This window comes from Liolophura sinensis, chromosome 1 (assembly GCF_032854445.1).
Source record: "Liolophura sinensis isolate JHLJ2023 chromosome 1, CUHK_Ljap_v2, whole genome shotgun sequence".
NCBI classification, from domain to species: domain Eukaryota; kingdom Metazoa; phylum Mollusca; class Polyplacophora; order Chitonida; family Chitonidae; genus Liolophura; species Liolophura sinensis.
In genome coordinates, this window is record NC_088295.1 from 32,469,247 (window position 1) to 32,482,510 (window position 13,264).

The 13,264-nt window shown below is 37.3% G+C and overlaps 1 protein-coding gene across 1 annotated transcript in view; it reads left to right on the forward strand.

Annotated features, from left to right (window-relative positions):
* LOC135470600 (protein O-mannosyl-transferase TMTC2-like) overlaps positions 1-13,264 on the forward strand; it is a 32,896-nt gene that overhangs the window by 12,045 nt on the left and 7,587 nt on the right. The window contains exons 2-3 of the mRNA XM_064749640.1: positions 7,437-8,055; positions 11,923-12,766. Of these exons, the coding sequence (XP_064605710.1) occupies positions 7,437-8,055; positions 11,923-12,766 (1,463 nt within the window). The remainder of the gene's footprint in view (positions 1-7,436; positions 8,056-11,922; positions 12,767-13,264) is intronic.

A 13,264-nucleotide genomic window follows, 5' to 3' on the forward strand; every position in this document is an offset into this window, starting at 1 on the left:
TAGCGTACAACATTTTTTTTTTATCGTACGTTTGTCGTACTATATGCTGTACATCACTATTACCGTACTGTATGTCTGATTATCACACATGTGCGACATCTTTGTGAAACTGGACCCCGATGTCTCAGTATTATGAATATTGATGAACTCTTTATCTGCCATAATTAATTAAAAGATCTTGAATATTAATGGCTTTGGCTCATTCATATAAAGTATTGTGTGCTTTTGCTTTTTTTTGTTTTTTAATAAGGCACATGTATGTAATCCTATGTAGATGTTCACCCACTGTCACACAAGCAGAGTACAGCTATCATTCTACAATGGCCTGGCAAGTTTTCAGAGGATCCATTTCCTAGAAAATCTAGGATCGGAAGAATTTGTAGTAAACTGTACTGATTGAACAGTCAACTTCAGTGGTCAGCTCTGGTGACTCAAGCCTGGTCACTGATCTTCTAGGTCTTAATACCAAGAGGAGGTGGTCCCAAGACATGGTCAGTTGAGTACAGACATCTGGACATTGATTAGGTGGCTGGGGTCAAACACAGTTTCTGTTTGCCAGCTGTTTATGACTGGAGTACAGATTGCTGCAATAAATTAGAGCCTAGGTCTCCAAAGGGTTACCCTAATTAATTTAAACAAATCATAAATTTTGATGTTTTACATGTGTTTTGGACCAGGTAATGTTGGAATTCTTTAAATATTTAAATGAAAAAGTGAGCAATATATTATTAGGGCCTATAAGAGGATGTTGGAGCATTTGGTAGCTACATGTTATGTAGAGTGAAAAATAGGAACATGGTAGGAAAATTCATCATCCAAGAGGGAGAAAAATGAATTGTTTGACATTGCCTTCTGACTCTTCACATAACTGATCAGCCACAAAACTATATTTATGCAGAAAATGTCATTTTCCCAGCCAAGTGATGTGCATGTACATGTAGGCCCCATACTGTACTCAGTCTTTCATATCGTACCTTGGCTCGAGAAGATGGGATGATGTGAGCAAGGAAAGACTTGATATAATGGCTGTGTGCAAAACTGTTATTTGAATGAGTGTATGTGAAAGGGTTTTTTTTTTTGTCTTTTTCTTTGTGCAAAAAGCCAATTGGTGCATGAAAATACAGTACTCTTTACAGTCAAGTATGTAAACAGCACTAGACTTTAAGGTTCGTGGTCTTCACTTGTTTCTTTGTGGTGTGTATACATGTAGTTCTTACTACAAAACTTCAGCCAGTTGTACGTGTATTGTGCCGTCTTTAAAACTTAGCGCTGTATGTCTAAAATTCCAAAACTGGTCTTGGATATTCATTGATAACAGAGGTGTTGAAGCCTGAAATGGAATTATCTTTAGGAATGTTAAAATAGAGTTGGCCTTGACTGAGAATTAATTTTTGCATTCCTTCTGAACAGAAGTCAGTCCAGACATAACCATTTAAGTGATTATCTATGGCAAGATGATGCTATTGAAAGGGGGAGTATAAATGTCTAGCCATGAGTAGGAACAGGCAATAAAATCTTTTATTACCCTCTTTTGACTACTGATAAAGCTGTTTGGGAAGACAGGATATGTGCTTTTCAAATACCAGCTGTCAGTTATAGCCCATAAGCTAAGGTGATAAATAAATAACAGGTGTAAATAGGCTATGGGTTTTGGGGTGTGTGCTGACAGTCTGGTGACATCAACACCAGTATTATGGCTCAAGATTGCACTAATGACACAGTAAAATGCCCTGCCTATTGTCTCTGACCATGGTCTGCTGGTCTAATACCTCAGATCTGGCTGAGGGCTTCCTGGGTAATGGTCAGGTTTATGGCCTTAGCCCTGGAGGCACCCCTGCCCCCTGAGATAGCTTAAACTGGACACAGCAGCGGTCAAGCTGACCAAGATACCTATCAGTACCACAAAGTGAAGGTTGTGAACAATGGATGAGTGGATTTATGACAGGCCAGGGGCTATAACCTTCACTGATACACTAATACAGTCAGCTGAATGTACCCACACTGCTACCTGGGGGTCTTAATGCCCTTGATCACTTCATTGCCTTGTGTTAAACTAAGGACCTTATCTGTTCAGATAGAAGTTGAAAACAATAGCTGTTGTGTCCTCTAAGATCCCTGACCAACATTACTATTTTCTGCGTCCTTGGTCTTTTTGAAACAGCTGTTCTATTCACTGGGTTTCTTCACTCTTACCATCTTTTTAGTTCAACATTGTTAATTCAGGAAGAGAGGCAGGGTAATACTGTCTGACTGTTCGCAAGAAAGGTGCCATGCATGCACTGTGCGTTCTCTAGAGAAAGTATTTTCCCACTTGTTATTTTGACTACCAATCCATAAAGTTGCAAACATCATCAAGTCATCACTAATTTAAACTGAGTAAGGGTTTTGTACTTTTCCAACTTGTAGAGGTAATTAACACTCCATCAACATATACATACTTGTATATACAATGTATTTTATAATTGCGGGCCTACTGTTTCTACACACATGTTTAACATCTACTAGTCTAAATGGCAAACACCACTCTGAAATGAAATATATCAGATGACAAACTATTAAAAACTGTCCGGGAAAAGAGATGGCTTTATTTTTTTTGAGAATTTTTCTAACTGAGTAAACTTGTGTAAAAAGGTGAGATTCTTCAGTAAATCTGTTTTGACCCAAAAGGCATAAATTATGTCACATCTCTACTTTTTGCCTGAAATAATTCATTTCAAGGTCAAATCGGCGAATGCATTCCTAGATCTATATTTTTAAGCATAGATCTACGTAGTGGTCTAATGTGTGTTAAATAGCAAAAATCATACATGGCATCACTGGTCCTGTTGTGGTCAGGCAAGGCCATCATAGAATAAAATATTCAAAAGCATGTTACTAGGTTAAACAAATTGTAAAAAAATAAATCCAACTATTTTCCTAGACATTTTTTCATGGTTTTTCATCTGATACATACTTCATTTTCGTGTTTTCTGTGCCTTCACGAGGGCAATCAAGTTTTTGCTGCCTTGCCTTTAAGGCTGATGTAGAAGAGCCTGTTAAGGTGTACTGCAGTGTTTGGGTGCACCTGTCTATATGCCCGTATACACGATCAATAGGAGAGTTTGTTAAACCTATATAAGCTAGCAATTACAGGTGAGTGTGTATGTGGGGTGCATGGCTATAGTCAAGTCAAGCACCCTGTTTCTGTAGACTGGTACAATATTGACTCTGTGCTTCACTTCTCCTCAGCCAGCGAAAGAAGACAGGGCTATAGTGTAGATACATTGTTCTCCTGATATAATGTTCCAGAGTTTGCCCACACAAAAATAAGAGCTGTCCATGTGCCTCTATGGCTAATTGAGCTCACTTTACCCAACATCTGGAAGTCGACCACTTTGTGGACACACCTAACAGGTTGACACTGAGTTTGCTTTTAATTGAAAGAGAAGCCTTTGTGATTGGATATTCAAGGTTTATAGGTTTCCTAAAAATCTGCCATGAATACACCAAGAAATGTAATTTTTTTATACATTGTATCCAGTGTGCATTGTATTCCATGTATCTTCTTTCCAAACATAATTTTTCAGACATCTTATTTATTAAAAATTCTGCCAGATTGCATAAAATACTCTTTTCTCTGTCAACATTATTCCAAACTTTTATACATTATAGGGATTTTATTTAAAACTTTTCATCATTTGAAATATACTGTATTGGTGTATGTAATATGAGATACTTAGTGTGAATTTGAAAACCATTGTATGAAAAAGCAAATGCATGTATTATCAGACAAGACCTTGGTTGTGAACTTCCACAAACAGGTATATTTTATTATCTACATAGTTTATGAAATTCTACACATCATTTTACACCGTTCGTATGCTTCTAAAAGTGCATTTTCTCACAGCAAACTTTACAGCAAACAGTAGTTATGTTTATTATCTACATTGTATACATATATACAAGGAAGCATGCATGTTTTTCAAATCCTGGACAGGTAGGTTTGGCTAATTAAGAACAGTCCTTTCATGTAGACATCATATACATTTACATATTTGTTTACAGATACCTGTAGAAAGTTTTCTATATGTAGACATGTGTTGTGAGTGATACTATCATGGTACTGGAAAAGCCTCCCCCACCCCCAGCTCATTTCCCAACCTTTTTCTGGGTGAATTTGGTCAATAAGTGTTTTATCATGTTAATTCTGTCAGCAGAAGGCCTCGATGTTGATTCTGTGCTAATCAATTCCGTATCCAGGTACATAGGTATTGATAAAGGGGTGTATCTATTTTAGAGATGTGAAAGCCAATTGCAATAACTAGGCAATTTCTGTCTTGAATACACAATAATAGTACATGTACACACCTATGTGTGCTTTACTCCAAATTCTTCTTGGTCAACACAACTTTTACATTAATTGTGGGGGGGGGGGGGGAAATGAGTGAGGGAAATTTTGATATTAGACATACTCAGTCATACAGAGTATGACAGCATAATAGCACAGAATGGGAGTTTGGGGATGCATTAGCATGATAATTAATTCCTTGTTTGCATTAGAAGCTTGTCTCAGGAGACTGTATGTTATGACAGGATAAACATTCTGAGAATGGAAGAGAGGGGGTTGGGGGAGAAGGAGATGGTATGGGGACGTCTTTTGTTAGGGCATTGAGAGAAGTTTGTCTGCACAGTCTGTGCTAAGATCTTGAGCACACTCAGAGGGATTAGAATTTTAATTTGAGGTGAACGGGGGAGAAAAGCCTTAGCATTGGGTCAGGCAGTACACCCATTATTCATAATCATTCAGGGTTAAGTATGACTGAGGGGTTACAAAGAATGTCCTCAGAGTACATTTTAACAGGGGAGAAAAAAGGCATCTTTTGTGTGTGAAAAGCTAAAAATGCAGTTACACTTCCCAGCTAGTCAGTGTGACAAGTCACAAAATTTATGAAATACATAGATGTTTTATGATTAGAATGGTGAAGGGTTTGTGTTCACCCACCAGCTTGTTATCCTGGTCTTTCACACATGACGGATGGATTTCTGGTTGGGCAACCATGTAACAGAAAGCTAGGGCTTGGGGTTTCATGTGCTCAGTTTGCCCGAAAAAAAAAGCTTGTATTTTGTTCATGGTGTGATGAATTGCCACTCAGATGTTGTTAGAGAAGTAGTCTGGCCGGTACCTCTTAGCTGTAGTGCACTGGCATGCTTTATGAATCGATTTCCAAACTGAGGCAAACCTGAACAACAGAGCAGATCTTTATCTTTACATGACGCCATCCTCAAAGCTGGCCAGCAGACTTATGTAACTTTACACCTCCTCTTGGGGTGCAAGTGTCAGTTGACTTGTTGAGTGTTTAGTGTTTAAGCACTCACAGGTAAATAATCCAGTGATGTCAATATGACAGAATATATGTTAATAACCTCTGCTTATGGTCTGCTCATGTCTAAATGTCAGCAGTGTTGTGGGTTCACCATGGCCTAGTCATAACAGGTCTTTATAATCCTAGATCAACATCTAACAAATCAGGTTCTACCATACAAGTAACAGCGACCTTTTCTAGTGTCATATTTCACTAGGTTCATATGTTCACATCTATTTTGCACTCTGTTTATTATTGTCATCAGATTGACGTGCAGTGTGAATGATTTACTTTCTTTTGAATTTCTCAGGATTATTGCAAGTTGTACATGTACGGTGATTTTCCTGTAACCTACAATAGATCGTGGATGAAATTAATTAGGCCTGTCTGTAAGCTACAGATCTGTTGCATGAGTTATCAAATGTAAATATGGCAATGTAATGTACATGTAATGTAATACTAGTGGACAAATGCTAATCTTTGCTTTGATCCAAATTTTCATAATTTTTTTTTAATGTATATACTGTAAAATCAACAAAAAATATTTTCAAATATATCTACTTTCCACCCATTAACGTACAGATTAATGCTTAAAACAATAACTGGTGTATGCTACTTGTGCATGCTTATACTGGAAGTTAAATTGCTTGTAGCTTTAAACCTTAATTCTGATAAGGACATGACAATTTATAATTATCTATTTGATTAATGACTTGCTGTGGGCTAAAATGCACATGTATTTGAGCTTAACAAATATGATTAATACTGTTACTAAAGTGTATGTGGTAAATTACTTCCTTTTTTCCTTTTGACATACAAAGTGTAAATGTTTTTAATGTAAAATAGAATACAGGCATGGTCATTACTATAAGGCAGCTGCTATTATGAAGAGTACATCTGAAATTTTAATGCATGGTTATATAAACGTACTCCTTTATATACTGATATGTAAGTTCATATACCTGACAGATACAAGATAGGATTTGATGCATGTAGTCTGGCAGGCAAGATACAGTAGGAAATGATGCAGTGTGGAGTAAGACTTATAAAGTAGTGTACAGAAGACAGTGAAGTACAAGGACGGGTGTGGCCGAGGTGGGAAAATCTCAACAGCTCTTCTCCTACAGAGTTCAGTTAACAACAGATTTCTCCCCCAGACATTTCCAAATCCAAACATTCGACGTTTTGGCTACCCAGCAAAGATCTGGCTTAAACGGGGGATAAAATGAAATAGACCTGATATTGTGCAGGCCTGTTTCAAGGCCCTGTACTTAACAGTAAGCTGAGGTCTGGGGTTGTTGGATTTGGTAGCTGGGTACACAGTGCAAACAGTTTACAGCTCACACAATGACGGGAAAACACTCGTCCACATACACGGCCAGCTTTTTCTTCTAGCCACACAAGGTCTGAGCAAATTCCCTCTTTTCTCTGGTGTTGTGCAATGCCTGTTACGTGGACACTTCCCTAAAACAGGTTTTTATTCCCTTACTTAGTTTCACTTAAGCACGTCGGTACGGGTTTTCTCTTTTATCTTTCTAAAAATATCTGCTGTACCAGTGGTTTGTGTACAACATGCATAAAAGGCACCTCATCTGCATGGTTTATACATACTTGTACACTTGTATACTGCAAAATTAAAAAACAATTTTTTTTCTGTGGATGATTTTGCACTTTTTTATATATTAAGAAGATTCTTGGCTGCACAATGGAGAATTAAGCTCATTGATTCAGATACATATTGACCACTGAGTTCTATAGAAAATCATGTAAGTTTTCCCATGACATGCGTGTAGGAACACAGCTATACGAGCAAATGGCAATGTAACATTGTTTTTAAGATGATATTTAATCCTGGTTAATTTCTTACAATAACACTTTCAAATATACTTTAAGTCTATTTTCAAAGATCGCATTTTCAAAATAAATAGATTTTAGTAACTTTACCATTCCCATTCCCATCTATATGATTAAATTTTTTCTGTGTTAGTGTTATAATATGATATGTATGTATTTACACATGTACTTATACATACATACAAGTGTATTGTTTCTCATCATTTAAATAAACAGTTGCATGTGTTTCCTGTGTTTCAGTCGTGCCATCCAAACAAACCCAGACCTGAAGTCTGACAGTCCACTCATCAACATATTTTACGATGATTTCTGGGGAACACCTCTGACACACAGCGGATCGCATAAGTCTTACCGGCCACTATGCGTGCTGACATTCCGTCTGAACCACTACCTTGGAGGGCTCAACCCCTGGGGCTACCATTTGGGCAACATCCTCCTCCATGTGCTCACCACCGCTGTCTTCACCATCTTAGCATGGCAGTTTTGCCGTCGGACATTCCCTGTGACAGTGGCGGGATTGGTGTTCGCGTCCCACCCGATCCACACTGAGGCTGTGGCCGGCATCGTGGGTAGGGCCGATATCGGGGCCTGTCTTTTATTCCAGTTAGCGTTTCTGTGTTATGTTAAGTATGTGAGGGTTCGGGACAGTGATGTCGTGGGACTGGTGCAGATGGATGAGGGGAAGAGCTCTCACCCCGACTCCAGAAGATACCTGTATTTCCTGGGTTGTGCCTTTTTTACTACAGCCAGTATGTTAACTAAGGAGCAGGGTGTGACAGTACTAGGTGTCTGTGCCACCTATGAACTCTTTCTCCATCATAGATTCACCCTTCAGGAGATATTCTCAATATTCTTTCAGGTGAGTTTATAATTCTACGGTCGTATTATAATCATATATATGTCTTAGATATATGGTAACTGAGCAGCGAAGTTCCAATTAAACACATGTTCATTTACATCTCAAATGTCAACAGTGTAAAAGTTGAGCTTCCTCCCAGGGTAACACTGACCGCTGCCCTAATAGTGAACTACATGTATTCCCGAGTACAACATAAAACACACACCACATAAATAAAATAAATCAATAGGTCAATAGATTATATTTATCCGATGCTTCAGTAACAGTGCTGAATTGTCAGTTTGAGTCTGCCTATCCATCTACATCTGTCTGACCATCTGTTTGTTTAGCCAGCAGATTATTTGTCCATCTTTCGACCATGCATTGGTTTAATATAGATAACTTTGTGTGCAATAACTGTTTTGCATATTTGATGAATTCTGTAATTCTCAGAGGTGATTGGTTTCTGTGCAATAACAGCTCTAAAATGTTGTCCAGTATTGATCAAAGTTATGTGTATGTGCAGGTTCATGTTTGAAAGAAAGCAGAATCCTTGCCTATGTTTTGCGTCTTTTACTAGGATGGAATATGAATTCTCTGAATCTGGTTGTTTACTCTGACTGCGTGTAGGTCAGAATGAACCATGGTTTCATAATTAAATAATATGCCAAGGTGCATTTATGGTTCGGTGCTCATGCCATGGTAACATAAATAAACTATCAATTCTTTTGTAAAATTTCCTTTTAATTAAGCATTTCATCTAATGAATGAGGTTATAAAACATCAAACAAACTTATATGCAAATGAAGTTTAGTGTCATTATCTTGGAAGGCTGCCTTATTTGTTGTCTCAGATAAAGAAGATGGCTGTTTGGTGAAAGTTCCGGTGTAGTATGGAGTCATTAGATGGCCAAACTGGAATTAAACAATGAATATCAATTTCCTTGTAATTAAAACGAGACGCCATCAATTCTAGTTAGCTTCATACCATGCATACATGTATTTCCATTCATTTGTAAGCTAATTCCTTAACAATTACCACTACTGGAAAGAGGCTGTTAATTGAGGCTGTTTTTTAAGAGCTTTTCACTGGACGTTGTCCCTTATCAGTAAGAGCAGGAGTAATTTAAGTGATAGATGGATTAAGCTCTCTTGGACCTAAACAGATTAGAATAGGCAACCTGCTCGGAGTGAAAATGGATCCCTTTGTTGCAGACTGTTTGCTGTGCAATTCATTAACACTCACTGGTTTTTAGCTAAATTTAGACGAAGTTGAGACAATGGCATCACTTTATCTTTAAGCCATGAGCTGTTCTGGTGTTCAACTTGCTTGAGAAATAAACAGGCTTGAAGGGTTCCTACCTAAGTCATGACCTCACAGACCAACAACACGTTTGTCTCACGTAATTGAGGACAAGTGGAAGAGTTCTCTTTAGTTTAAAGGTTTTATCTCTATTTTTAAAATCTTTAATGCACAGTCAGTGTAAAAAGACTCTGCCTTTTGTTGTTGAATGTTCAGTACCCGTTTTGTCTCTTGTGTAAAGGTGTGTTAAACAATAGGTATGTCGTAATGCTGTCTTGGTGTCAGTTGGAATTACCTGTTTTATGTAAATGCTGTCAATTTTTTTGTTCTTCACATATCATCTAGTCAGCATTGAAATGTCTTGAATTCCCTTGATCTGGCAATCTACTTCTAAAGCTACGTTTCTGTGGACACTTTAAATTCACTGTATTTAAGTTGAATGCTAATTTAACTGTACTGTGTAGCGTTAGACTTGATGTGTTAGTACATATATGTGTATATCATTTGTCTAATATAAGTACATATATAAGTAATATAAGACTGTAAATGCATCTGTACCTGGATGTTTTGTTTAAATGGTTGTTCAACATTGTACAGGACCTTTTCATTTGAAATTTTGCAACAGCAACCTCAATTAACATGCTCATTAATACACTGAAATGCGTGCTTTCCAACAAACAGAAACATTTACAGATTTAGAGCTGTGTTGCACATTTTCATTTTGTCGTCATGTAACTGAAAAATTGTTAAGTATGACGTTAAACCTCAAGCATACATGTACGTGTACATGAGTACATACAGGTTTATTGAGCAGGGTTGTCATCAGTTATAGTACTTTCCTTCAACACACGAGTAATAAAAACTGTCATCAGTGGCAAGTGTTACTGCAGTCTTTCACAGATATACAGACATTATCTCGTTTTTCATCAGGTCTTTGGTGTCACTGTGACAATCACACTACCTGTCTAATTTACCTAGCCATGTAGTCATTACCACCTGTATAGAGAGCTTGTCTAGACCAGCTTTGTGCTTTTTACCCTTAGGCTAATCCAGTGCTGTAAAACTACCTGTTATTGTATTGAAAGGATTTTAAATTAAAAGGAGTCTTAAGTATAATGAAACTTCTATTATTTTAAGAGGTATAACTTACGCTTGAGCTAGTTTTTGGTCTCAAAGTTATTGTTGACAAATTTCTAAGTTAATCAGGTGTGTGCGAAGAAAAACAATTAAAAGCCTTTCACAAGCTGGACATGTGCATGTACACTTTACCTGTACACTTACCTGGTTGACTTGTAAAGAGTGCTGTACCAAGTTGTACTTCTAAGAACTTTGGAAATCTGCATGCACAGATTTACATGTGTTTTAGAGGAGATGTACATGTAAACACCTGTAGTAGTGTTGTCCACTTCAGTCAGCAAGACAAACCAACTTTGTGAAAAAAACGCTTGACAGATCCCAAAATTAATGTGTTTTTCAGCAAAATTGGGTCACTTCTCTGTTCACCCTGTCAGAATGTTTCTGGAGCAGTCACGATGTGATGTCCCAGTAGTCACTTAAATCATCGTGCTGTGCTTATGACTGTCAACCTGATATAGAGCACTGAGTCTTCTGGATCTGAGATCTCCCCAAATTAGCTTTCAGAAATACAGATCTATACTAACCCAGAAACTGATCTTTTGGAGAGTGCTGTCCTCAACACATCAAAGCTGTGCGCTACAAAAACATATTTCTTTCAGTCCTGAAGTAATTCTTACTTCATATCACACAGTTAATAAAGGCTGTAACATCACAATAAACATAAAGGTACCAGGCGTACCACCAGCAAGCCGAAGATAAACTTGTGGAACTAGGATTTGTATTTTTCTGATTTCATGGTTTGCAACTTTGATATACCTTCTAACAGCATTGTCAAGCAATTAGGAGGTTTTACCCTTTTGTATTTGTTGATTTGAGTATGGCAGTGAAAAGAAATCCTGATGCCTCTTAAACAGCATGGAGATGTTGGTCAGATTTCTGAAGATAACACATGGCAATGCAATTGTATATAAATGTCCTGTAACTTGTGCTTTTAAATTTATCATTGCATGACATTAACAAAGTTGAAAAAAAGAGCAGTATTAATTTAGAAATTGTGTCTATTTTAAGCATGATCATAGAAATGGAACGTTTGTACATGTACAGGGAATGTGATTTGGTGTTATTTTTTTTTTTTTAGGTTTTATCAATTTGTGTACTTCACATGAATGTGATTCTTTCAAGTATTAAGTGATTAAGTTAATGTGAAATGTGCGTGTTATCTAAATCTTAGAAGAATGGGCATGTACACACATAAAAAGATCATAGCTGTTCCACTTGATTGAATTGCTGCTTATGGCACAGAATAAATTTTAAACTTCAAAATGGAATTTTTGTGTTGCTGCCTTGAAAATTGGAATAATAATAATAATAATTTAAAAAAAAGACATTGTAACTTAGATTGTTACATGTCTTATTTAAATGGAATCCTGTTGGTATTACACAACAAGCAAATAGATAAATTAAAATCCACCATTGTAATGTTTTTCTTGCAATTTTTTGTCTTTTCAGAAGAAATTCCGCAGGGCGCTAGAGGGCTTATTGTTATTGTGTCTATGCGGGATTTCCTTGGTTACATTTCGGGTGTACTTTATGGGCAACAAGCCTCCAGAGTTTGCTCCCTCGGACAATCCAGCTGCAGATTCCAAAAGCTTCCTCACCCGAGTTTTAACTTTTAACCTTCTGCCAGCATACAATTTCTGGATGTTCCTGTGCCCCAGGGTGTTAAGTTTTGATTGGTCAATGGAAGCTGTGCCATTGGTAGAATCTCTAGCTGACCCAAGACTTCTATTTGTAATTATATTTTATGGTAGCCTAGGCTTCGTTGGTCTGAGTGTTCTAAAGGAAATTCCATCCGCGTCTAGAACTTTTAAAGTCCATGCCAATGGGAATGGATGTGCCATTGGTTCAAACTCCAACTCAAACTTTGTTCAAAAGTCTGTGTCCAATTCCGGAAAGAAGAAACCAAGTCGGAAACTTTCCACAAGCTCAACAGATAGTAACGAGGATACAGTGGTTAAAAAATCCCAGAAAACATCTCTAGATGTTTTAATACTTTCTTTGGCTTTAATTATTTTCCCTTTCATTCCTGCCACAAATTTGTTTTTCTACGTGGGGTTTGTGATAGCTGAGCGAGTCCTGTACATCCCCAGCATGGGATTCTGTCTTCTCATTGGTCAAGGAGCGTATGTTTTGTATCAGAAATTCTCCAGGGACAAGGGAAAGAGGAAGATCGTGTGTATTTGCCTGTGTGTGCTATTGGGTAGTTACAGTATCAGGACTGTGGTGAGAAACCAAGACTGGCAGACAGAAGAAAAGCTGTATGAATCTGGATTAAGGGTTAATCCTGCCAAAGGTAGGTCAGCCTTATAAAGTGTTGCACTTATCTTATCCTTCATTAAACTGAAGTTATAAAACTTTCCATCATTTCTCATGGAGTGGAGATGTTTCATATATTACATTAAAAAGGCAAATCTATTAGTAAGTTGTCTTGTGTTGGATGAGCTACTAGTACCATTTTATGACAAAGTTTGGTAATTCATGGTGAATTTGTATACATACTGTAAGTCTTCAACCTTTCTAACCACTAAAGCATTTTTTCAGTGGAATTTATGCACACAATTATTATGAAAACTACACTGAAATTGATTTGTTTGTGTCACTGAAGATGCAGTCTTTATTGAATTGTATAAATCATTTCTCTACAACCTGTAAAGCTCTCAGAAATATTTCAAAATATTGGTTGCAGAGGTGAATGAAAAGGTTGAAGAATTAGGGTAGTTGGCACGGTCTTTGTTTTCCTGGGTTCAATTTATTTTTTCTCATGAACTGTATTGGGTAGAGTAGCTGCAAT